The following is a 27,098-nucleotide window of genomic DNA, read 5'->3' on the forward strand; positions in this document are numbered from 1 at the left end:
GTCAGCGATAAACACTTTTTGATGAGGATTCACAACTAAAACAACAATAAAATTTGGAAATCGAAGAAGAACACTAGTGACTTCTGCATATGGACTTTGAAGATCAAGGTTGAATTTTATAGATTTTCAGATAACATAACCTGAATCAAAGTAGCTTGTAATCATCTTGTAAACACTCGAAACTGAATCATTACATCTAAAACTCAGCAATCTGCTCGAATTAAATTGTTGACCGAAGAACAATAAACTTGACTTCTAAATCTGAAACAACTTTAGAGTTGTTAAATGAATCTGATGGTTGAAGAATGTGCGTTTTAGCTTTAGGAACTCAGATCCTGATCTCAGATTGTGGATATAACTTCAAAATCAAAAACACTTAAATCTGTTAATGATGATGAACGATGAAGATGATGATGAACAATTTCTGAATCTGCTTCGTTCTAGTGTTAAAGATGAATGATGATGAAGTAGAAATCTGATTTGGATAGGTGATATATGATTATCGATGGATTTATGCCCGTAAACTCAGATCTGTTGGATTTATAAAAGTGAATTTGGGTGAAATTATATAAGTGTATACGAATATGAATTATAATTTAATAAGTTGAGTTAACGAATTTACAGATGAATGTATACTAAATAATGATGAATGGATGAAGATGGACAAAAGGTTAAAGAAATTAGGGTAATAAGTTACATGAAGGACCAATGAAATTAAGGTTTAAATCATGAGGGACTAATAATGTAAATGTCTGGAAAGGTGATCTGGAAGGTTACCTGTTATAACAGGTTAAATGTATACAATAGTAGAGATTTAAATGTTGAATGCATACAGATTTGAAAGTTGGATGCATACAATAAGAATTTGGTGAAAGTTCGATGCATTTTCAAACAATTTCCCTCTAATTTAAGTTGAATATATTCTCTTAATTATATCTTAAGTATATATATCTTATGAATATGATTTTTTTCCTTATATTCTATGAACTGAAATCACGAGTCTTTGTTCCTTGGTAGGATGTGAACACGCAAATGTTTCATTTTGACGAGGTGAGTGCCTTTCTTATATCGATCCACCGAAATTATGAGTCTTTTAAAGCTATAAACACACCTATATAAATCTTATTATTGCTTTCTTAAACAGCCTAGCGCTATTGTCGACACCTCAAATGAGGTACCTGACAATCTTGACCTTACGCGACGACAATAAATCTTTCCTAAGATTGATATAAATTCTGTATCCGCCATTTTTGTTTGTTGCAGGAAGTAAACGAGCAAAACTTTATCTATAAAACACCATATATCAACGAAAGTCAAACTATCGATGAACTATTTTATGGTTCTGATCAAACAATATTCAACATGGTTAGTACTCTTCTTATATCTATGAAATTATATTTTTTCGGAGCAATTTAGTTACCGATACTTGATCCTTGCGTTATCAAACAGAACAACTAAGAGCAATCGATTGGTATAATATGGAGTCCTGAGCCCGTTGCAGATGATACGACCTTTCAAGTCGAGAATCCAGATGATCAAGATTGGTTTATAAATCAAGAATGGTATTAAATCCGACCAATTTTGGTATGTCAAGATTTAGTTTAGGTTTGTAATCATTTCAGTTGAAGTTTAGAGCACTAGTAGTGACATCGCGTTTACAATGTTTTTATTGATGCTCTCAAAACTTTACTTTTTATTTACGTTTGTAAATCAACATTAAGGCGGGGGAAATCAAACTTTACTTTTTACTTTAATGACAAGATGCACCGTCAAATTTATCATGAAAACTGAAATTTTCAGCATTAATATCGGTGTCTTCCATTAATTGATGGGTTAGTTGCTCAACTTTAGCTTACGTACCGTCTTAATAGAAAAAATTACGCGGAAAGAATTCTTATAATAGTAGCCATGGTACTCCACGAAGATCAATTAAGAAATGCACATGCGTCTTCAAGCGAAGGCAAGATAAACAACCGTCAATGGCCCAAAAATTTTGAAGGCCCAAAATTTTGAATATCTATATATACTTTTCTCAAAGTATTCTATTAATTAAATAAAGAATTATTAATTAAAGTTGTAATACTATAATTTTAAATAGTTAAATACATTATAAGTAAATAAATAATTAATTTTTTTTTTTTTTTTGTGACTCAGGAACCCCCCTACGAACGAATCCTTTGGACTCCCCCGCAGAGGGTAAACCTGGGGGAACGAGCCTGCTGAGCGCCAGACCCGCTACCGGGTGAATTGCCTGTAAAGGCACCCCTCATGGTCAACCTCCCTTTTTGAACGAACGAGGCGGAACTCAGATTCAAACCTGGGTGGGCTGCCAGCTAGGGCAACTCAGTGGCCATCCAAGCTATGGGCCCACTTTAATACATATAAGTAATAATTAAATTTAAGTATTACTTATATGTATTAAATATGGGCCCACTTTTGTTTTCGCCTAGAGCCTTCAAATTATTGAGACGATCTTGGTAACAACAACAACAATACCCAATACCACATGAGTGGTGTATGAGGAGGTAATATGTAGACAATCTTTCCCCTATCCGAGAATAAAGATAAGTCATTTTTTCACCCAGAGTGAAATACTCTCAAGAGACGATCTTGGTAAGAAGCGTAAAAATGAGAGCTCACTGAACAAAACAAATGTTTTAAGGTCGATCATAAGATTTCGGAAAGCTTATATTAATTGAAATTCATAGATCGAGTTCTCATGACTTTATGTGAATATAAAAGTCAAATTTATATCTTGTTAGTTGGAACAAAAATTAAGTTCGAATTGGATGAATTTCAGTGTTTGATATTGATGTTGCTTTTAAAATCGGGGATTTGAAAGATTTTTAATTTGGGGTATTTGAATGCGATGAGTTCTTTATAGTAATGGAGATTTGAAAAGGAGTAGAATTTATATCCGAAAGAAAAGGATCAAATAACCTCACGGCACATGTAAGTACCTAACGAGATTTTCTAAACGGGAGTTAATTGGGAGTCCATTTATCATGTATCTACTAGCCCATTTTCTGTGGGCCTTTAAATCTTATTTGGCGTTTGGCCTTATTGGTTTTAATATTATTGCGCTTTTGAAAAATAAACAATTGTTAGTGAAAAAAACTAACCATGTAATTGGTGGAAATTACAAGGAACAAAAACGTCGAAAAAAGTTCTCAGTATAGTGCAACAGTAGACAAACCACCAATTTTTTCATTGTTATTAGTATTAGTATTAGTATCCTGAGCAACTGATATTTGCGGTTTTATTAATAGCAACTGGACATTACCATTACCATTACCATTACCATTACCATTACCAATAATACTAATTATGGTGATAATGAATCACTATTCACGATGGAAGTTTCTGTTGGGGTGCAAACTCAATCCAACATAGGAGGGAGTTAAATTCCAAGGGCAACATATAAGTTAGTGGGCTACTCCCTCTATCACCAATTGGTTTTAGAGTAGAACCTAATTAGCTTATATGATTGTGATACTTGGTGGATAATTGGGCTAGAAAAAAATAAAAAAACATCCTACAAACTGGTATCAGAGCTATGGTGAGCCTAATTATAATGTGAAAGATAAATCTTCGAGATAAATTTCAAGGGCAATATATAAGTTAGTGGGCTACTCCCTCTATCACCAATTGGTTTTAGAGTGGAACCTCATTAGCTTATATGATTGTGATACTTGGTGGATAATTGGGCTAGAAAAAAATAAAAAAGGATCCTACAGTTTCTATGGTGAGAATGAATCACTATTCACGATGGCAGTTTCGTAAATACCTTCAACTTTGGGGCCATTTTTGTAAACCTTTTTTTTTTTTTGTGAAAAACTATTTTTAATTTTATTTTTATTACCTTTTTTACTTCTTTTCCCCTCCTTTTTCATTTCTTTATTTTTTAACGTTTAATTGCCCGTCTTTTAACCTTTTTTTTTACCAATCAGTTAACTGACCCGTTAAACGTTTTTAACGTTCAGTTAACTGATCGTTAACCTACTAAAACCACCCCGCAGTGAAACGCGGGCTGTTTATCCTCGTTATACCCAATAAGCATGTAAATATAGTCCAGCAATAATTTAGTAATTTACCCAATAAGCATCAAATAGAGTGTTATAATGGACATTAAATGGGCTTCTACTCTACTGTAGTGAGCTAAGTCATTTTTTGGATGACTAGTTCTATCTTTTATATATGCAACTAGATTTATGGTCCGCGCTTCGCGGTGGATTAGTGTCATTTTAACAATACTATGTCGTTAGACAGTTTTCGGCCTGAAAAATGGTCCAGAACCTAATTGGTACGATAATAACATAATTTTTGTATAAAACCATGTTAAAGATTCTAAAAAATATCAATATTCTCACCTAATCGATTAGAGTTTGAATTATGACCTCACATTTCAACCCACTTTTTTTATATGTAATGTTAAATGTTCAAACAATTATATGGGAAAGCATTTTCTTGTAAGGCTATATGAGGAGGATAACTATATGAGAAGGATAAGTATTTATATTCTGTTTGTATTTAGGCTAATTGTGATATCATTTGACTCTTTCATGATTTTTCGTCGATTACCAGTCGGTAAATTGAGCGTTTAAAAAAAGGTTAATGGTCAGTTAATTGAACTTTTTTAAAAATAGTTAATAATCGGTTAGTTGAACTTTTTTTAAAAAAAGGTTAGCATCGGTTAATTGAACTTTTTAAAAAATGGTTAACAGTAAGTTAGTTGAATGTTTATAAAAAAGTTAACGGTTGGTTGATTGAACGTTTAAAAAATAATTGGATGAATTCGAAAGTGGTGAAAATGAAGTGAAATTTTTTGTAAAAAATAATGGAAAAAGAGTTTTTTAAAAGGAAAAAATGTGATTTACCAAATTAACTGTTAAATTAGAGTTATTTACAGTGTTGCAACCGTAGATTCAACCCAAATACTATTAGTGATAGTTTAGAACAAACGGAGTATATAAAAATGTAATACGTGAATGAGAAAATTGTAGTGAATTTTATTTCAAGAAAAGAAAATTGAAGTTTAAAATTGTAATTATTCTTTTGAAATTTAACTTTAATGTTATTAATGTTATGTTATGGGCGTGAATCTTATGGCCCATGTATGGAATAAACGTTTAGTGACTTCCAACAAATTAAAAAATCTTAAAAAATATACGGAGTGAAGCTTATGGCCCATGTATGCTCGTGAACCTTAAGACCCATGTGTGAAACTGTAAATATGTTACTTTAGTTAGGGTCATGTCATAAACACACCAAACTTATCTTCCCACCTTCATCAACACTCCATCCCAAAAGACCCCTAGATCTAAAAAACTTATCTCCTTCCTCACATAACCTAGATCTAAAAAGCTTTTCTATTCCCTCCCTCACAAATACGGCGACCAACACCACCACCGAACCAACTACACCACCGGCCGAATGGGTCTTTCTCTATACATTAGATTCAGCACCATTACCTTAACAGCTAAATTAAACACATACCACCACTCAAGTGCTCTTTTCCCTCGTTTAAAGAAACCCTAAATTTACCAGATCCTAAATATCGTTCAGCCACCAACCTACAGCGGTCTCCGGCAACTCACCGCAGGTGCGATTTGTATCTTTTAGTTCCGTTTCTTTTTTTTAATTTTTGATCAGATTTGTTTGTATTTTATATCTGATGTCACCATCCTTCTTTTCTATTTTTTTTACTGTTTTAACAACGCATATTTTTCTTCAGATCTGGGCGGTGGTGGCAGTTACCGAGGTTGGTTGTTGCCGGAGGTCGCCGTCGATGATGGCGGAGATTATTGATAGAAGTTTGTTTGTTTTTTTTTTTTTCAATTTAATAAGTCGTTAATATTTGGTGTATGATCTTGTTTACTTTTTTTGGCGGTTGTAAAAAGACTAAAATACCCCTGGTCACTGTTATAATGTGGCTACTGTTATACTGTAGCGGAGGTGATATTATTGGTTGGCGTTGTCGATATTTAGAGTAGAGTAGAGTAGAGTAGAGTAGAGTAGAGTAGAGTAGAGTAGAGTAGAGTAGATTGCTAAAAATAAATAAATAAATAAATAAATTCAAATAGAGTGTGTGTTTTTTTGACGAGGTTTCAACCAAAACAAATTTAACATGCAAGTTAAATTTTATTCATACATACAGATTTAAAAAATCTACAGATATAAAAAATCTGGAATACCATGGTATGTGTCATGTGTGACAACAATAATATCTGTTTAGACCACTCTTAATCATGACGCACTTTCTTTTCAGGACACATCGCTACATCAGCGACACATCAGCTTTCTCTTTCCATTTATTTTTCACTTCCTCCTTATCACATACCACTAACAACCATGACATACTTCCTCCCACCACATACTCACAAAATTAATTAATTAATGTACAAGTTGTTAATGGTATTGATACAAGTAAATAAAGCACAAAAAGTAGGAGAGAGAATGATGGAGCCGTCCTCAAAATTGCATGGTGAAGAAATGAGTGAGGGCGGACCTCTTGAGAAAGCTTGAGGGCGGAATGAATGCCAACGGCGCCCTCTTGAGGAAGTTTGAGGGCAGAGCCCGTTGAGAATCGTCTTAGCCTGAAACCTTAATAGAATGTTCGGTAGAAATTAAGATCACCACCACACAATTAAATTGCTTTTGCTTAAAATAATTCAGCTCTTTATTCGATCAATCCTTTTCAAATGATCACCACATTATGTAGCCAAATTAGGACAAGTAAAATATCGCATGAGAAAGAAATTGCATAATATATAATATCTAGCTCATTCGCAACTCGAAAGTACTTAACACTGTTGGTTGTATAAATGAGTTTGTTACTTTGTTGGAGTGATACCAACAGTGACATATTTTCTCCCCAGAACTAGCTGTCACATCAGCAATTTATTTTTAGGACTGACATATTTCTTCAAATAAATTGAGACCCACTTAAATTATTTAATTAAAGAGTTTATAAGTTTTAATGCTAATAGTACAAATAACATATACATATACATCCGTCCACAAACATTTCAAAGAAAGGCAAGAAGGAGGGCGAAGGGAAAGAGGGCGGACTTGGACTAGCCCATGATTATTTGATGCCAATGGTGTTCTTCTGGGCGGATTGCTGGCGGAGGGGAGGAACCTACCGTTGGAACTCCTCTTAATGTAAACAAAATATCCAAGTAAAATGAGTAGTGGTGCAGTTAAGACAACAGATAATTGGGCGTTTGTTCCTCAACCCACTCCTAGGTGTCAGCACAAACGCCCCATAAATGCCCCCACAAACGCCTGTAGCGGGGCGTTTGTGGCCAAAATATTTTAGGGCGTATGTCATCGGATGCAGGCACATTTTGGAGCATTTTTGAATATATTTTTTTAGCTTTTTTCTTACCTTTGTAACATCTCTTTTACCCCAACTTTCAATTAAATCTTACCAAATCACCTAAAACTTTCAACAAACCTCTCAACAAATGCCCTCATGAGTCCCCCATTACAACTCCCTCATCCCTATCATTGTCATGTGAACGTCATATTTCAAAAAGTATCCCTTATTTACTTCACGTCACAATTCTCATTATCCATGGTCTAATAACGCCTAATATAGATTCAGATTCTGGATTAATAAAATATTTAAATGGATAAAATCATAATAGAGATTTTTTTTGGTTGGATAAAAAAGTAAATAATGTAAATTAGAATACTTGTGAAGTTGTGATTAGCCAACGTTATTAATTTTGTGCTATCCACAACATGTCCGAACACATAAAAAATTAAAAATGTTAACGACTATTAATGGAATACTTCATAATGTTTATAAACTTTCAAGTCTGTGAAAACAAAACAAAATATGACTAAAACTCAGGGCCGGGCCTGGGGCTGTGCAAGATCTGCGACGGTACTGGGCATCAAATTTTGAGGGGCATCAAGTGTTCAAGCAGATCTAGATATTATTGATGCGAAAAAATGATTTTTGAATACTTTAACGTATTTATATGATAATTCAAGTATAAACGATGCTTTATGTGATTATAGTCAGTTTTGTTTTGAAGTTTTGAGATGAAAAGAGGAAAGAACGTAAGATGTTTTTTAATGGAGAAATGGAGTTGCAGGGGTAACATGAGAAAGATGTGCAGGTGATGGAAGGGTGATGATTTGAGATAGATGATTACGTGTGAGGTTGTGAGCCACTAATTTGTTTTTTTTATAAATATTTACATCAAGTACCCTTCAATTATTATACATTATTCAAATTCGATTTCAAATTAAAATGATTACTCCGTATAATAATTATATTATAGGTAACAATTCTAATCCTATATTTAAAAAAGTTGGTTACAATTTTTATTTGGTACGCGAGGAAACTCTCGTATGAATGAGCACATAGACTCCCCCATAAAAGTAAAATTAACCTCGGGTAATTAAGCGTTCCGAGCACGAGATCTGGTACCGGGTGAATTGCGCATTATGCGCACCCTCTAGTCACACTCCCTTTTTGAACAAATTTGGCATAGCCAAAAATTGAACCCGGGTGGTGTGCTTCATTGATGTAGACGAAGTTATAAGGATCTTAGAATCGTTTGTGACTTGATCTAATGGCGGAAATCACTAGAACAAGGTTTAATCGAATAACGGGTCGTATCGGTATCGAATTGGTCAAACCTAGAATGAATACTAGATTAGAACGATTCCTAACGCGTTTATTCGGTGGGTATTGGACTTGGGAATCGACTGGAACGAAAACACACGAATTATGGTTTATAGGATGAGTAACCTCACAATGGAGGTCTTAACCCGTATATATACTGCCACCAAACACAGTCAGTTGACTGTCTAAGACAGTCGGTTGACTATGTGGACTCAACGATCGAGTGAGTGAACTCACTCCGTCGACCGTGGTTGCAATTTAACTATTGATTAAAATATAAACGCATACACATAAAGATTCAATAGTCACAATATAAACTGTTATTACATGACTGAGTGTATACAAATGATAAACGTAAAACTAGGGATTATGCACTAACAATTGGGTAACTCGGAAATTTTTTTATCACACTTGCTATGTACATATTTTATACGGAAAAAGTTTAACATTTTAAAAAATATTACCTAGTAATTCTATGACTTTAATAAACTCAGCTATTACTCTCGTAGAAATAATAATAATTAGTTAAGGAGCTTTTATAAGAGCATGTGTGGTAAAATATTCAGGCATACCTTGCAACAAACACATACAGTTATCCAAAATCAAATTAGAAAAACATATTAAAGTTACTTTTAGTTCAAGCTTGGTAGGGGCATCTTTTGAATGTTTCGCACAGGGCATATAATATGTCAGGACCTACCGTGCTAAAACTTCATAATGTTTATAAACTTTCAAAATTTTGATTCTATATCTAATATTCAATTATAGTTGATTGTATGTAATCTAAGTTGCATGTAAGATAAAGCTTCAAAATATTAGTGAAATGCATCTAGAAGCAAGAACGAGATAAGACTGATTGAATAAGAAGATTATTTTAATCGACTTATTAATTAAAAAACTAACATGGATAAGACTGATTGAATAAGAAGATTATTTTAATCGACTTATTAATTAGAAAATTAACATGGCACTCCCGTAACAGCTCAGCTCTGAGAAACATAAGAGTGAGAGTATCTCATTCTCTCTATCTTTCAGCAACTAAACGGGTCCCTCCTAACCGAACGTTTAAAAAAAAAAAAAAAATGATGGAAATAGATAATGACCGAATGAATTATTAGGAGTTAAGGAGGTAAAATGGAAAAGGACTAAATAAAAAATAATCCTTTCAAATAAAGTTTTAAAGTTATCTAATTAAATTCTTAATCTACTCAAAATTTAAAGAATGAAGAATATAGAGAAAATGTTCACGACTATTAATGGAAAGAACCAGGGATGATAATGGATTCGATTCATCGGATATCCATCTGATCCTATCCATTCAATGGATATAGATTATCAAAATTGATGATAAGTGGATATGAATAGATGATGTGAAAAATTATTGGAGCGGGTATGTATGATAATTTATCATATATGGATATATCCATTTTACCACTCGAAATGTATATATACATTTAAATATATACATATTTACTTAAATATAATATCTACTTAAATATAAGAATATATTCATTTACTATCCGAAATATATATATATATATATATATATATATATATATATATATATATATATATATATATATATATATATATATATATATATATATATATATATATATATATTTACATATTCTTATACATGTACACTATAAACAATTAAAATGTTATCGAAAATATAAATTTCAAATATACAACTATGTGAATAGTAATAAATTCATATATCATATATATATCACATATTTTGTAGAAAATATTTTATTATTTCTATTCATAAAAGGAATATTTAAAAAAAAAACTTAACATTCAACGAATATCTATTAACCCGGTTAATTTAACGGATATTAATATGGATGAATAAATTATATTTAAATGAACATAAGTTTTAAAAATTAGATGAATAAGTATATAAGTATAGACTCAACCGATCCATGTGTCATCCATCGTCATTTCTAGAAAGGACTAACCAAGATCACATATATTGAAAAATATATTAAATAAAAGACAATCTACATAAATAAAAATTATAGAATAGAGGACTAAACACATTTTTCTATAAAAAACAATTTTCTATACTATTACGGAGTACTATTTATTACAGTATTATTAGCAACCCGAGTGACTGAAAGTGAAGCGTCCTTTGGTTGTGGGCCGCGCTTAAATGGCCCTAATGGCCCATATATGTCCTCAACCTCTTATACTTTCTTGTGTTATTTTTCGAAGATTTATTTTTTGAAATAGTATGTTTTGGAAACAAGTTTACTAAACTAGAAATTTTTAAAAAAGTTTTTACAATCTAGTAAAACCGAATTTTCAAATGCCGGTTTGCAACCTATCACAATAAACTGGCTTTTAAATAGCCGGTTTTGTCCATGTCACTAGAAAACCGGACTTTGAAGGTCGGTTTGCTTATGCGGCATTTTTTTTTTTTTTGAAATCTTACAAACTATTAGAAAGAAAAATATCAAACTTACAAAGATTTAATGTGAAAAATAAAAATTATAACGAGCACTTTCAGTTTAGGTTACAGTCATAAAATTTGTTTTTTGCTTAATTAACACAACAATGATAAATACTACATCTATTATCAATTAAATTTTAAAACTGTAACTAGATAAGGTTTTTCCTCAACGAGCCTAAATAATTTGAGCTAAACTACATTATAATTTGAGCTAAACTACATTAAATCTTTGTAAGTTTGATATTTTCCGTTCTAGTAGTTTGTACGATTTGAAAAAAAAATGACACATAAGCAAACCGGCCTTTCAAAGTTCGGTTTTCTGTTGACATTGACAAAACCGGCTTTTCAAAAGCAGATTTGTTGTGACAGGTTGCAAACCGATTTTTAAAAGTCCGGTTTTGCTAGATTTTTAAAACTTTTTCAAAATTTCTAGTTTTGTAAACTTGTTTTCAAAACATACTATATAAAATCCTTTATCGAATGTGAATGTAAATAAATAAACAAATTTTCTAAATATAGTCCTAAAATTTATCCTTAAGACATTAACACATTATTTACTTTATCTTGTCCTAACTACCTTGATAACTATAGTCCACAGCGTTATAATTAAACAAATCCATAAATAAACAAGATTTTTAAATTACAATTTCCTATTTTTATTTCATTTTTATGTTTATAATAAATAAAAGCGTTGCAGTCGCTTCTATATTCCACCTGTTAATATCACCAGTAATAGAAACCAAATATCATTTTATAAATATATTCGGAATTTTTTGACAATAATTTTTACAGATTTTGTTAACACGCATAAAATAATTTTACAGCTTGTAACAATAGCTTAGGGTATTCAATAAGAAGATATTTTAATAACATTAACATGTTATCATGAAATTGAAATACCACCGAGGTATTGCCTGAGTGGTACAACTCCTATGTTGATCTCGGACCCACATCCTTGAAATAATAGGCGAGGGTTCGAATCCTGGGAGGGGTGGTTTTCTCAAGGATTCTGTTGTGGTGATACCGCGCATGCCTTAAGCCTCTAAGTTTAATTCAAAGCACACCGGGTACCCAATGCGTCGATGGTGTGTGAAGAGTTTCTTCCTAACGCGTGTGTGAGTGACAAATGAGAGCGTTTGATATCAATTTCGCCGTTAAAAAAAAAAAAAAAAAGGCGTTTGTGGTGTAATATTATTAGAATATAAAGTTATTAAGAGTTTGTTTTTAATATTGATGATTTTAGTAGTTCTCTTTAACATCTATAATCAGGCAATAGTTCGTGTCTATTATGGACAACTTACCCTTTGAACAATAAGAAGCTTATTGAATTTAATTGGCGTTTTTTAAACTCAAACTCATTGATTAATTAATTATTACTATTAAAATATAGATTTTTCTAACTATGATTTTTAAAACTGTCAATAACAATACATAAAATACATGTACAATTAGATAACACCGCCATAATGTTATTAACCAACTGTCATATAAAAGTTTTTAACCTAAAGAATTGTCGTTAGCAAAATACTTAATTTAGATAAAAATGAAAGCTATTCATTTATTATTTTCTTAAAACAAAATCCATCCTTCGTATGCCCTAATGGTGATGACGTATTTCGAATCAAATGTTAAATCAAATTCACTATAAGTTGCATTCAAAATTTGTACTGTACAAGCATACAAATACAATTGTGGTGAATCAAATAAAATATCCAATGAATTTATCGTACCCATGCTCATAAATCATAATCAGAATAGCCTAGACAACCAACCAAATAAAAGTGTACTACATATGAAATTTGTGGGCATAAGCCACCCAAGTTTCTTCTAGAATCTAGACACAAATACTTAAAATACAATAATGTGAAGAACGATACTTAGATGTGGATGGTTGACAAACGTAGCCCATAAAAAAGATATTTTTATGCAGGAACTATGGTCCAATGGAAAAATCTGTTCTATATGCCACGTAACCTCAGATGGACAGACAATATATTTATATTCAATATTTAATTAGACCATTTCTAACTCCTCATGTGATATCACAGTCAGTTTGACCAAACAGTGTAAAAAAATGCAAACTGACTGTGACTAGGAACTGACCTTTTTTAACCGGTGTGTTAGTTTTTTGTGTCAAATATTAATTGTGGTGATGTGGTAAAATCTGATTGAAAATGGGGTGAGAAAAAATAAATTAATAATATAATATAAAATAATGGAAAATTGTGATTGGCCAAGACAAGGACTGACGGACCTTTTTTCCGTGGGATCTACAACTAACGCCCCATTTCAACTTTAACTAACGCTGCGTTAAATGGGTCAGTTGTTCGTCAGTTAAGTCCACCTAGGACTGACGGTGCAAAGTGACGCCTGGTTAGATGTGGTCTTAGTAAAGTGAATAAACAATATATTATCAAACATAATAGGATGCAATTACCAGAATGATCGATTAATATAAAAGTATGTGATAGTTGTTGACACTTCTTTAGTTTATAATTATAATTATAATTATAATTAACATCATAACATCATCATTTTTTTTAACGGCCAAGAATTTTATAACAAACTAAAACAAACGCTTCCTAGCAAGACGCTAAGGGAGGATTACAACAGCATAGATAGCCACAAGTTTCAATTTGAAACTAAATGACTCCTATGTTTAATCCAACGAAAAGCAAGATTTCTAATTACATCAAATAAACTACTAAGATTACAAAACGACTCGTTAAAAACAACACCGTTACGGTATCGCCATAAAGCCCATAACGAAGTACACATGATAGCCACGATCCGACTTTGACACAAAGTAGATAAACGAACCCCCTCGATCCAAACTAAAAAGGAATCCTATGAAGAAAAATAAGGCATGTTACAATCTAGCCATAATCTGATCTTGTGCCAAATACTTCTCGCCACCGAACAATCAAAAAATAAATGATCTCGGCTTTCGACCCCATTAGAACATAAAGGACACACAATAGAATTAATGTCTATACCTTTCGCGGATAGGTTCCAACGAACGGCAAGAGCATCATGCCTAAAGCGCCACAAAAAAATGTTAACTTTCCTTGGAAGGAACTTGAGCCATGTAGTAGATGCACTAGAAGAAGGAAGATAGGATCGATCTATGAATTCTCTCGCCACTTTAACCGTGTAGCAACCATCATTACTCAAAGTACACAACCACCGATCCTTGCGGTCCGTAAGATGGAACTCATTCAATATACTACGAAGATCATTAACCAACGCGATATTTCGACTTCCAATCGAGTCTATAGACCAGATGAATTGCCACTCACCATTATTATATTTATCAGCAATGCTGTCATTTTTACCCAAATCCAAGTGATAAATACGATTAAATTGAGAAGCTAAAGTTGTATTACCACACCAAACATCGTGCCAAAAACTAGTGTTGCGGCCATTACCAATATCCATCTTAAAAATATCCGAAGGCAACAAACTGTCCCTCGTCGCTTTGGAACAGGCAGAAATGATATTTCCCCACATGCTTGTGCAAGAATCAGAGGGAATTAGGACTTTATTACCGTATATAGAAATAATTACCTTCGCCCACAAATCGTCCGCATTGGAAATAAAGCGCCACCTCCATTTGTTAATCAAAGCTACATTAAACGCTTTTAAGCTTCCAACATTGAGACCACCTTTGTCAAATGAAGCTAGAACTTTATCCCACTTTACCCAAGATAATTTCTTAGCATCACCATTACCACCCCAAAAAATTTTAGCTCTAATAGATTCAATCTTTTTTAAAATCATTTCGGGACATTTAAACAAAGACATATAGTAAATGGCGAGGCTACCTAAAAACGATTTCGCTAAAGTTAAACGACCCCCCACCGAAATGAGACTTGCTTTCCATGAAGCTAATCTAGATCGGAACTTATCTACCAACGAATCCCAACTAGATTTTAATTTCATATTTAAACCAATAGGAATCCCTAGATAATTCGAAGGAAACGTACCAACACTAGTGCCAGTAGCATTAGCAAAAGCAATCACCTCGCTATCATGAACACCAATACTGAAAAGATGCGATTTGGAAACGTTAATCCTGAGGCCCGAGACCAAAAAGAATACCTCTAGAATAACAAGGATTCTTTTTAATTCTAACAAACACCAATCTGCAATAATAATAACATCATCTGCATAGAAAAAATGAGACAATTTCAAATTATTGCCACCAATGCTAATACCACGAATAAAGTTACTTTCCATGGCACGTTGGAAAGCTAAGTGAAGCCCTTCCATAACAACAATGAACAAGAATGGACTGAGTGGGTCTCCTTGTCTTCAACCACGTTTAATAGAAAATTCACGAGTCGGGCTTCCATTAATAAGGACGGACGTTTTGGCCGACTCGAGACACCCTCTAATCGATGCACACCATTTATGACCAAAGCCCAAAGAAGCTAGCATGAAATAAAGGTAATCCCAATTAACAGAGTCGTACGCTTTCTCGAAATCAACCTTGAATAACAAATTTCGTTGATTTTTAGATTTCACCCAAGATAGAATCTCACTTAGAATTAACGGACCGTCAAGAATCTGACGACCTAAAATAAACGCAGATTGAACGGGACTAATAACTTTATCGATGACAAACAAAAGCCGGTTCGAAAGAATCTTAGAAATAATCTTGTAGAAAAAACCCACCAAAGAAATTGGTCGAAAATCATTAATAAGAACAGGGTTTTTTACCTTCGGGATAAGAGAAATAAAAGCCGATTTAGCACCATGAGGCATAGAAAAGGTAGAGAAAAACAAACGAATATCCCTACACAAATCGACTTTAACTAAATCCCAATATTTCTTTAAGTACCGAAATGAGATCCCATCCGGACCGGGAGCCTTGGAACTCCCGCAGTTCCATACCGCGTCTTTAATTTCAAAATCCTCCACATCCCTTTCTAAAAAACAGCCTCTTCCCTGGACAGTTTATAACGAGGATCAATGCGTGTAAATTCAGCCCCTGTATTAACAACATCGAATTTATCTTGATAGAAATCGAAGAACTTCTGTTTAATAACGGTAGGATTATCAACCCAATTGCCATCAATCATAAGCCCCTGAATTTGTTGACAACTACGCTTGTGCTTCAGATAACAATGAAAAAACTTCGAATTTTCGTCACCCTCTACGTCCCATTTTATTCTAGCTTTTTGACTAGCGTCTAAATCTTTTAATTTCAACAAATCATTTCTTTCATTAAAGAGAGAATTACGCCTAGTAACTACATCGGAGGAAGCAGTTCCAGAGTCAATGATGGCATCAATATCAATAATTTGTTTTGCAATATCATTAACACGGCCTGTCTCCTTAACACGCATATCGAAAGCCCACTGTTTAAGATAAGCCTTCATACCGCGCATTTTAGAAATAATATCAGAATGACCATCATCAATAACAGAATCCCACGACTTTAACACCACGGCATCAAAATCGGTACGTTTAAACCAAGAATCAAAAATCTTGAATAACATCATCATAGTCATAGTTATTAGAATTCAGTTTATAAGTAATACTAAGTGTAACTTTGACCTTATATATTTATATACTCCTGAAAATTTATATCTAACTGTGTAAACGAATTAAACTTTATTCAAAAAAAAAATATATATATATTTTTATACATTATACGTGACGTAACCAAATTTTTTCGTTACCACTTTATCATGGCCACAGAGCAATATACTCTTAATAAATTTGAACTTATAAACCTGTTAGGAGGAAAGGGACCTCAACCCTTGGCTATATTGGGATGACTAACTAATTGAACTTTGCTAGTCATTAATTTTTGTATACGTCAACAAGTTCTTTTTGTTCTTCAAAAACACTTAAAACATATATAACGAAAAGTAAGGGTGCATTTGATAAAACTGAATGATTCCGCATTGAATGATTTAGTGTTCTGAACTATTCAAAGGCTCTGAATCAGTATGGTTCTGAATGAAATTTACCGTTTGATATGTATTCTGAATCAATACTCTGAATGATATAAAATTACCATTTTAACCTTAATTTATGTTCTGAATGATTAAAATTTGTTTGATTTGTTCTTATACGAATTACAGTATATTTAGATATTCTTTGGAAACACATAACGTTACACAAACTACTTCATATATAAATAATAAATAATAAATAATAAATAATAAATATATTTATATTTATATAAAACTAAACAATATCTAAATATTTATATAAATTCAATAAAGAGTTATTTTGCAATTCCATTCTTTGTGGATCATTTATCATCCAATCCAATACCAACATATAATTAGCACAAACAGAATTTTATCCTTCGGAATCGATCCATTACATGTGTGAAAAATAGTTTATCAACATTTCAAATATTAGTCAACATGATGTGTCGTAAAGTGGTATATGAATTGTCGTATAAAATAATATGGAAAAATACCGATTAAAGATTGCTACACACTAACGGGCAGTGTACCCGATCGTGTAGTAGTATAGTAACTGGTTTAGTTCCGTGTATCGTTCCAAGGACAGTTGTATTAGTCAAACTAGAATTATAAACTATATTATAATTAACTAAGTAAATGAAATTTAAAGGTACAAGATTTATGTTTTGTGGCTTATTTAACGATTAGCCAAATCAGAGAAGAGTAAAAGTAAAAACAATATTTTTGGTCTTTTAAGTTTATAAGTGCAAGGAAAGCAATTAAGATAGTTTTGATATCAAAGAGACGAAATATGCTCATCTAGACTTTTTACCCTCGATGTGAATGTTTATTTAGGATTAAGATCGGATCGATTGGTTATGCACGAGAACTAATTGATCGGTTTACCAAGAGTAGTCTTGAATAAACACTCAAACGGGATTACACGACGCAAGTGATGTTCTTGTCATCTAAGACCTCCTATTTGTAATCAACTAATTCAACTAGTCTAAAGACTTGAAGAATGATCGAGTCAATGGTGTGTTGATCATGATCCACTCCTATGTCAACTAATGGTTTAGCTTAGTTCATTCCCTTGATCTGGTTAAATGTTCAATTCACCCAACTCAAGTAATCAATTAAGTGTGGTAATAAGATCCCTATAAACGTCGCTAGATAAGGCAAATTACTAACACCTATTAGTTATATGGAATTGAGTAGTGAAAATATGCATGACAGATTCTAGGGAATTGATCGTTCACCTAGACAACTACACATATCAATTAAGCTATCTGAGAGTATCTACAAGAGTCGTTCTTACATTCCTATATAGATTAACCGTTTGAACGCAACTTACCCCTTTTGGTAAAAGACGGGCAAACACTTGTCACTAGGTGTAAATCAATATACTAAATCAGCAAGATGGTGTTTCTTAGTTGAACAAGTATACTAACTAGTTGAATCGAAAAGATTAAACTTAACAAGAATGGTTCTTGTATTCAAACATCAAACTATCGTGCATGGTAACTATCAATCAAAAGTAAACATTCAACATCTCGGTTATTTATCTAGATGAACATAAAAGGAACTAACCAACAATCATGCTAGAAAACTTAAATAAACATAACAGTAACAAAGATAGAATTCATTGTAAATACAAGATTGACCTTTTTAGAGTAATCTTGGATGAAGCCCTTGAATGATCCTTGAATCTTCAATGATTTTAGTGTTTAGATGCACTTTGATAAGCTCAAGAACTGTTTTGAATGATATGTTTTCGTCTCTGAACAGAAAGAAAACTGGCACACTTGGAATGAAGCTGGAAAGAGGTTTAAAAAGGCTGAAAAGTAGCTGGAAAGCACTGTGCGCGGCGCGCACATAAGGGGTGCGCGGAGCGCACTACTCACCTACCACACTTTTACTTTTCAGTTCACGATCGCACTTCAATTTGGACGTTTCAGGTACTTGTGCGCGGCGAAGTGCGCGGCGCTCTCTGTTGTGCGCGGCGCGCTCTGTTGAACTTGCGCGGGGCGCTCTCTGGTTTCCATTTTAATCAAATGTTCTGATCAAAGTCTTGAGTGCGCGGTGGTGTGCGCGAATAGTGCGCGGCGCGCACTGTAGCTTTCATTTTTCTGTTTCTTCGTTTCTTGTTCTGGTTTTGATCTTTGAGTTGTTTCATTCATTATCTTCAACATTTCTTCAAGTATTCAATGATTCTATGCTTAATTACAATACAACGGAATAATAATGGAAATATTACAAATTCGTATGAAATAACCGACGATAGGACTTGATATTGTGACTAATGATATGTCTATTTCGAGTAATATCACAACATTTCATTCAAAACTATGTCAACAATAGATCACATATAATACATATTTATACTTGGCAGAGTTAACACAATATATTAATGATTAATATATTGAAATAATGAACTCATAAAAATTTCCAAAAAAGCTAAAACCTTTTTTTCAATGAAAATCGTTGAAATCAAATACAAATTGGACCAAATCAGTTGAAAAATTGTCTTTGGTGGGTTAGAAGGCTAGATCTAAAGCCAACAAAAAATCAAAGGATGCTAATAATCAAATTAATAAAAAAAATCAACAAGTTTATATGTACAGTGCGTCTATGTTAGCGGAAGAATATAAAGTAAAAATTAAGGCGTTAAAGTTAAAGATATAGATAATGAAAGAAGATTTACTTGCTAAGAAAATTAATTGAGAGAACTTGAATTTTTTTGTGAATCAAAGAGAGAGAAATGGGAACACAAAATGAGAAATAAAAGAGTGGAAGGGGAAATATGTGGTTCTGGATGATGCAGAGAGACTTTGGAGAATGGTTCAGACTTTATTATTTTCTCGTTCAGCAGTAACCTTCAGTCAGAGGTGCAAATCAAACACACTGAATGCCGACCGATTCAGCATTCAGTTCTGAATGGTTCCATTCAGCACCAAACAAACACACCCTAAGTTTCATTAAAGATAAAACCCCTACAAACTTACACACTAAGATCAACAAACGAGCTCGGTAGCAACAAATCAACCAAGAGCTCACAACAACAACAACCACCAAAACAGCGACTAAAAAACCGTCAACTAGTACATACCTAATTATATCTTTTATTTTTGAACAGCCAAATATAATAAAAAACTAGCAGAAGCTAGAAAATATACAAGGGAAACCAAAGAGCAAAAGAAGATAAAAGAACAAAACTACATGAAATACTGAAGCGGGAAATTAAATTACAACGAATTAAGAGGATCTAGCAACCACTCCGCCCATTTTATCTTGGATTTGTGGTATCTCGAATACAACCAATAGAAGCCCGAAAAAACAATTTTGTCGAACCCGTGAGATTTTTTCTGATTACGATCTTTGAAGATGATACCATTGCGTAAATTCCAAATGTTCCAAAAAGTCGAGAAGACAACAATCAAAATTACAGTTTTCTTTTTCTCCTCATTAGAAAACGAGACCATCCAATCCCAAACCTCTTCTACTGAGTTCCAAATCGGGATATTAACTCCAAGCCAACGACCAATCTTACACCATAATTGGAACGTAGTGTCACATCTAACAAAAAGGTGATTATGTGATTATTCCGAAACATCACATAAGGAACAACATGAATTATCATAAGACAAACCCTTAGACTCCAAGTTACGAAGAGTTGCAAGTCTATGAAGTCTGAGACGCCAAATGAAGATGTTTATCTTGATCGGAACCGATTTACAACAAAACGTATTTAAATCAAGTCTAACTCGTAGTTAAATCAAGTCTAACTCGCCAAATGAAGACATACCTAATTATATCTAACTCGTATTTAAATCAAGTCTAACACAAATCGAACACATGTAGGCCATTCTTTCATAAATAACGTACTCAAATACCGTACATTTTATGTCCTAAATTGGCTTGTTTAAAAAAGAAAATAAAGCCATGAGATAGAAACACAAATACGGTGGTAGTTACATTTACATTATACCAAACTAAATAATTTATTAATTAAAAAGTCCATAAAGACAGGTCAGCACAAACTTCCACATCATACCCCACCATCTGAGGTGGCGGTACTACCATCAGTGCCTCAGCTAAAAATCCGGGCATCTGAAATATTTCCTCATCTTCATCAACATACAAAACAATTTCCGGCAACTCAATTATTACGTCAGCATGACGGAAATATTCTGCGGCCTTCGCTGCAGCAATTTGTATATCACATACATTACCGGACTCAGGTACCGGCAACCGCCATACGGAGTCAGCAAAATTCAAACACGCGGAAGGACCTCTCATGGCTAAAACTGCCACGTCATGAGCCCTGGCTGCCATCTCAGCCGTTGGATGTGTTCCTAACCAGACTCTTGATTGTGTGCGTGGATGTCTCACCTCACAAACCCATTTACCGGCGTCCCTACTTCTTACTCCCCGATAAATCGGATGTCGTGTTTCCTTAAACTTCTTTCTTCCGGCTCGTTTTTTAGGATTTTCGGATGCTAGTTTCACTTCGGGTTTCGAATGACAATAACCAGATTTATTTAAAGTTTCCATTGATTGAAGTGTTAATTTGTTAGTAAGAATTGAATAAGAAACTATGAATATTGAATTATTGATATGATATGGAATATCATGGTACGTGATGTGTATATATAGACATATAGTGATAATACTCGCTCATGTAGATATTTTTTGTTGGTGATTGTATGACCGGTCTCAAAAGTTTTAAAATTTTCTTAGACTTAACCAATAATATAAGTTATTAAAAACATATCCCTTAACTTCTAGCAAATAATACTAAGCTATTTAATTAAAAACGGTTCTTTGACCTTATTAAAATGCTAATGAACATCAATTTTTTTTATGAGCCTTTAATTGTTGTTTTTAATTTTACCATGCTTCGTGTTCTCTATTTAATTTGTGTTTCTCTATTCTCTAGTTTTCATATTTCTCAAATATTTATGTGCCTTTAATTGTTGTTTTTGCCCCTGAAATTTTGTGTCATAAGCGATCGATCAAATTGCTCGTCCGAATGGTGATCGAGGGTGTGTAAGTTATGAAGTGTCTGACTTTATATAAGTTTGACATGCTTGTCGAAAATCATATTTTAAAATTTTGAAGCTATTACACTTGTCATCTTTCTAATTTTTTTCCCTTCTAAATATTACTTTCGTTACATAATAGTTTGACACGCTTGTCATATATGTTTTAGGGTGCGTTTGATAAAACTGAATGATTTAGTGCTGAATGATTCAGAATCTGAATGGTCCAGAGCCTCTGAATAAGGTTTGCTCTGAATGAAAATAAGCTGTTTGATAATTATCTATAATGAACGGTATGAACTAACTAAAACTACATAATTAATGTCTGACATGAATAAAAAATTCAATATACTTGTTAGTTAAGTGATCGGGATATGATTTGAGAAGAATATTATAGATAATTCAGGCTCTTAATGGTTAAGAGAGTGTTTCATCTCTGAATGGTTCAGAGCTGAATTCTGAACCATTCAGCACCATATGTCATTCAGATGTCAGAAACAAACACACTGAATGCTGAATGGTTCAGCATTCAGTGCTGAACCATTCCATTAAGAGGCAAAAACGCGCCCTTAATCTTTTGACGTTATTAGTTATTACATATATACACTGTTAATGTTTCAAATCAAGCGTTGACTTAAAAAAATAAGTTTTGACTTTCTATCTCAATCGATAGAAAATTTATGTTTCAATTCAAACATTCAATTTGTATTTAATTCGATAGAAGATTAGTGAAATTAGGTGATATTTTAAGAGGAGAGCCGATCCTGAAGAATTTGAGGGCCTGGAACGAGGTAGAAAAAAGACATTCAGGTCTTAATGAATAATATAAACTATTTAATAAGAAGGCCCTTTCGGTTATGCTAGAATGCTAGTGAACTTTGATTTTTTTTCCGGGTCCTTTAATTGTTGTTTTTGAGCCTATTGTGCATTGTCTTTGCTGATTCAGTTGTGTTTGTGTTTTCCTAGTTCTCATGCTTCTCAAATCTCCTATTATGTTTGTATATATAAAAAATTTGGATCCCTTGAAATGTTGAGCACTGAGCGGTCGATCACTTTGTTTCTCCTCCAGACCTCCACTGTTTAAGAGTAAATAAATTAAGATCAAGATTAATGGAGGTTACTTAAATATTTGTAATTTTAATTGTTATATCGCTTGTAATAACACATAATTTTTCTATATCTTTTTAAGACCACTCCCAGTGGCCCGTGCTGGAGGGTTTCATCAACATCTTCTTGTGAGGGCGCCGATGGCAATCCAGCCGCCCTCGGCCGCCTTCTTCCGCCCTGGACCTCGTCGCCCTCCTTCAAATCATCACTACGCATAATGCAGGGCGAGAAAGTTGGTTTTTTGGTCAGTATTCGAACGTTACACGACAATTTTTGGAGCAACGGATAAATTTTTAAAAATTGTGACTCTATATATACATATACATATTAAATATACACTCCACAATATACACTTCACATTCATCTCACTCTCATTTCAAACACACTTTCATTTTTAACACACCAAAAAAATGTCAACACCATTGCTCGGTTCGTTCGACATTTACTTCGGCGGTTTGTTTGATTTCGAGTACAAATCATACTTTGACAGAAATGTTACGAAGGTTTCTTTCGAAGATGTCAATGTCGACCGTAGTGTCCAAACATTCCGAAAATTTGTGAAAGAAAACGTTTCGTTCAAATGGACGGACATTCTGTATTTTGCAGAGCCGAATCAGGCGGCTACGTATCTTACGACCAACGAACGTTGGTCCGAGATACAAGATTGGGTCGCGGATGGTGTCAAACCGATTACGCTATATTTAATTTATGAAGATGAGGAATCGTTGGGTATGCGCTACATTGAAGAGCTCAACCAGGGGTACGTCGCAATGGATGATTACATACCCTCGGGACCTGTTTACGACACCGATGGTCGTTTTTTTCGGATTCGGATTCCGATTATTAAAAACGTATTTGTGTTTGTATCCCGAATAAATGTTTGTAATCGAATTTAGTTGTATTTGTCCTTTTAATTATTATGTTTATGTTTGTGTTCGTGTTAAATAAACGTTTGTTTAAATATATGTTTCTATTTTATTAATTCGTTACATATAAAAATTAAATTCGTTACATATAATAATAATAATAATAATAATAATAATAATAATAATAATAATAATAATAATAATAATAATAATAATAATAAATAAAAAATAAAAAAAATTGAGGAAGTATGTCATGGTTGGCAATGGTGTGTTATGGGAGTGTTATGGGAGGAAGTGGTGAAAAAGGATGAGAGAGAAAGCTGATGTGGCGGTGAGAAAATGCTCATGACGGCGTCATGGTTGGGATTGGTCTAAGAGAGGCACAATCGTGTAGGGCCAAAGTAATCTAACAATGGTTAGTAGATGTTGTCATGTAGGATGAAAACGGGTTGTATCCAAGGCAGTGTTGTAAAAAACCCGATTATTCGCCGATTAATCATTTTTAGGAGCAATCCGTTTCGATTTCCAAAAATCCGTTTAATTAAACGGTCAACGTCAATTGATGGATCAAAATCGAATTTGGTAATCAAAGTCAGTCAAAGTAAAAAATGGTTAACATTTTAACATGAATTTAAACTAGAATTTTTTAGTTTTGAAGCAAAATAAACAATTTTAGGCAATTATGTTAAAATCATCTTTATATTTATGATTTTTTTTTCTATAGTTACGCATATAATTTTTAAAAGTTAATATTTAAATGTATACAGTACAATCCGATTAATCTCCGATTAATCCCCGAATTACCGATTAATCCTTCCAAAGTCCCGACCGATTAATCCCCAAATAGCGAATTTTGCAACCTTGATTCGAGGCATGGTTTGTAAAGAAAGGAAAGATGAACAAGTTTAAAAGAAATATTTTGGATTTTTAAAGATATAAAATGAAATGCAAATGGTCAAAAATTCATGTCCGTGAAGCTCGAACATTACTGTTTACAGGGGCAAATGAGTAACTTAAATACAACACAAATAGTTATAGTATATGATACGAGTATAATTTAAATCGAAAGAATGTTCTCATCTCCTAAAAAAATACTAGTTTTTAGTCCTTTTTATTATCAATAAAAGTCTTTTTTATTATCAATAATCTAAAAGAAAGAGATTTAAACAAAAATTGCATTATGAGAAATCTACCATCTATGTCCACAACATCTCAGATTCTCAGTGTTAGGCGGGTTTTGGTTGTGAGTTGTGTTGCTGTTATTTGAAAGTTTCCAGCCTACAATCTAGAAGCTTACCTTCTAGATGTTCAAAGTAGCCTTCTTTGAACACCATGTAGAAGAAGCAAAGATGAACACGATGACGGCCGCCCACCATCTCCGTTCACACCCTTCCACCGCCATAGAATTTTTACTATAAATAGAGGTGCAAACCTCAATTGTAAATCATCCCAAATCACTCAGAGAAGTGTAATCACAACCTAGAGAGTGTGTGTGAGTTTTGAGAGTTTTTTTTTGTAAGAGTTTTGTAATACTCTGTAAATCTATTCTTGTGAGTAATAGAGTTGTTTTTCTCTCAAATTTATATCTCCCAACGTCCAGGCGATCCCCTCTTCCTAACAAGTGGTATCAAGAGCTTGGTTAGAGACATTGGTTGAGTTTTTGGGTTTTCGGAAGTTTTCTCAAAATTCAATTTTGAGTGTACCATTGGTCCCTGAAATTTTCAGAATTTCATTTTTTTGGTCCCTGAAGTTTATAAAAATTATAATTTTGCCCCGTAAGTGGAATTTAAGCAGCGAAGTGTCTATTCCACCATTTTCAACCGTTCCGGACGTAACGGTGATCTCTGTTTTCTACAATTCAACCCCATTTGTGTTGAAAAATTATTTTTAAGGTGATAATGTCCACAGAAGAGTCAACATCATCTTCCGGAGCTATGATTATGCTCACAACAACAAACTACACGCTGTGGAAACCTCGGATGGAAGATCTCCTCAGCTGTAAGGATTTGTTCGATCCTATTGAATTGAAGGGTATAAACCCTGATTCTGCCAAAGAGAAAGAGTGGAAGAAATCAAACCGAAAAACTATTGGTCAGATCCGTCAATGGATTGATCATAGTGTCTTCCACCATGTTGCACAAGAGACAGACGCATATGTCCTCTGGAAAAAATTGGAGGACATGTACCAGGCCAAGACTGCTCGGAATAAAGCCCTGCTAATGAGGCGTTTAGTCAACATGAAGCTCAAAAGTGGAACTTCAGTTGCCGAGCATACCAGTGAGTTTCAGAACTTGGTCAACCAGTTATCGTCTGTAGAGATGCCGCTTGGCGATGAAGTTCAGGCGCTACTGCTACTTAGTTCCCTTCCCGATAGTTGGGAAACGCTGGTAGTAACACTCAGCAACTCAGCACCGAATGACAAACTTACCATGTCAATGGTCAAGGATGCCCTATTCAGTGAAGAGGCAAGGAGAAAGGACATGGGCACAGATCAGACCCATGCCTTTGTCACAGAAAATCGGGGGAGACAGCGAATGAGTAGCAAAAATAAATGGAGAGGCAGAAGTAAGAGCAGGGGCAGGTCAGCTGATGGCAGAAAACCAACATATAAATGTCATCATTGTGGATTAGAGGGACATATGAAGAAGAACTGCTATAGATTAAAAGAGGAACAAGGTCAAAGCAGTTCACAGCCGAAGAATAAGGGTGGAGAAACATTAGTTGCTATCACAGGTGATGTAGCTTATTGTTCAACCCATGATGAGACATGCCTTCACGTCTCACGAGAAGACACAGAATGGGTGGTAGATACTGCAGCTTCCTACCACGTGACTCCATACAAGGAATACTTCACAACATACAAAGCTGGAGACTTTGGAGCTGTGAAAATGGGAAATTCCAGTTCCGCTGAGATTGTCGGAATTGGTGATGTCAAGATAAACACAAGTTCCGGAAGCACAATCACTTTGAAGGATGTCCGCCATGTGCCAGATCTTCGGCTGAATTTACTTTCCGGAGTAGCTCTCGATAAACAGGGCTATGATAGTCATTTCA

General features: G+C 33.7%; 1 protein-coding gene across 1 annotated transcript; it reads right to left on the reverse strand.

Moving 5' to 3' along the window:
- Positions 1–20,874: 20,874 nt before the first annotated feature.
- On the reverse strand, positions 20,875–21,643 carry LOC139867617 (dehydration-responsive element-binding protein 1E-like). Its single transcript, XM_071855982.1, has one exon. It carries the CDS (start codon positions 21,581–21,583, stop codon positions 21,038–21,040), a length of 546 nt encoding a protein of 181 aa, XP_071712083.1. The 5' UTR covers positions 21,584–21,643; the 3' UTR covers positions 20,875–21,037.
- Positions 21,644–27,098: the final 5,455 nt, after the last annotated feature.

Source organism: Rutidosis leptorrhynchoides, chromosome 9 (genome assembly GCF_046630445.1).
Source record: "Rutidosis leptorrhynchoides isolate AG116_Rl617_1_P2 chromosome 9, CSIRO_AGI_Rlap_v1, whole genome shotgun sequence".
In the NCBI taxonomy this organism is placed as follows: Eukaryota; Viridiplantae; Streptophyta; class Magnoliopsida; order Asterales; family Asteraceae; genus Rutidosis; species Rutidosis leptorrhynchoides.

What these genes read in the sequence shown, in the direction of transcription:
- LOC139867617 (XM_071855982.1), bottom strand. Translation starts at nt 21,583, where the DNA reads ATGGAAACTTTAAATAAATCTGGTTATTGTCATTCGAAACCCGAAGTG.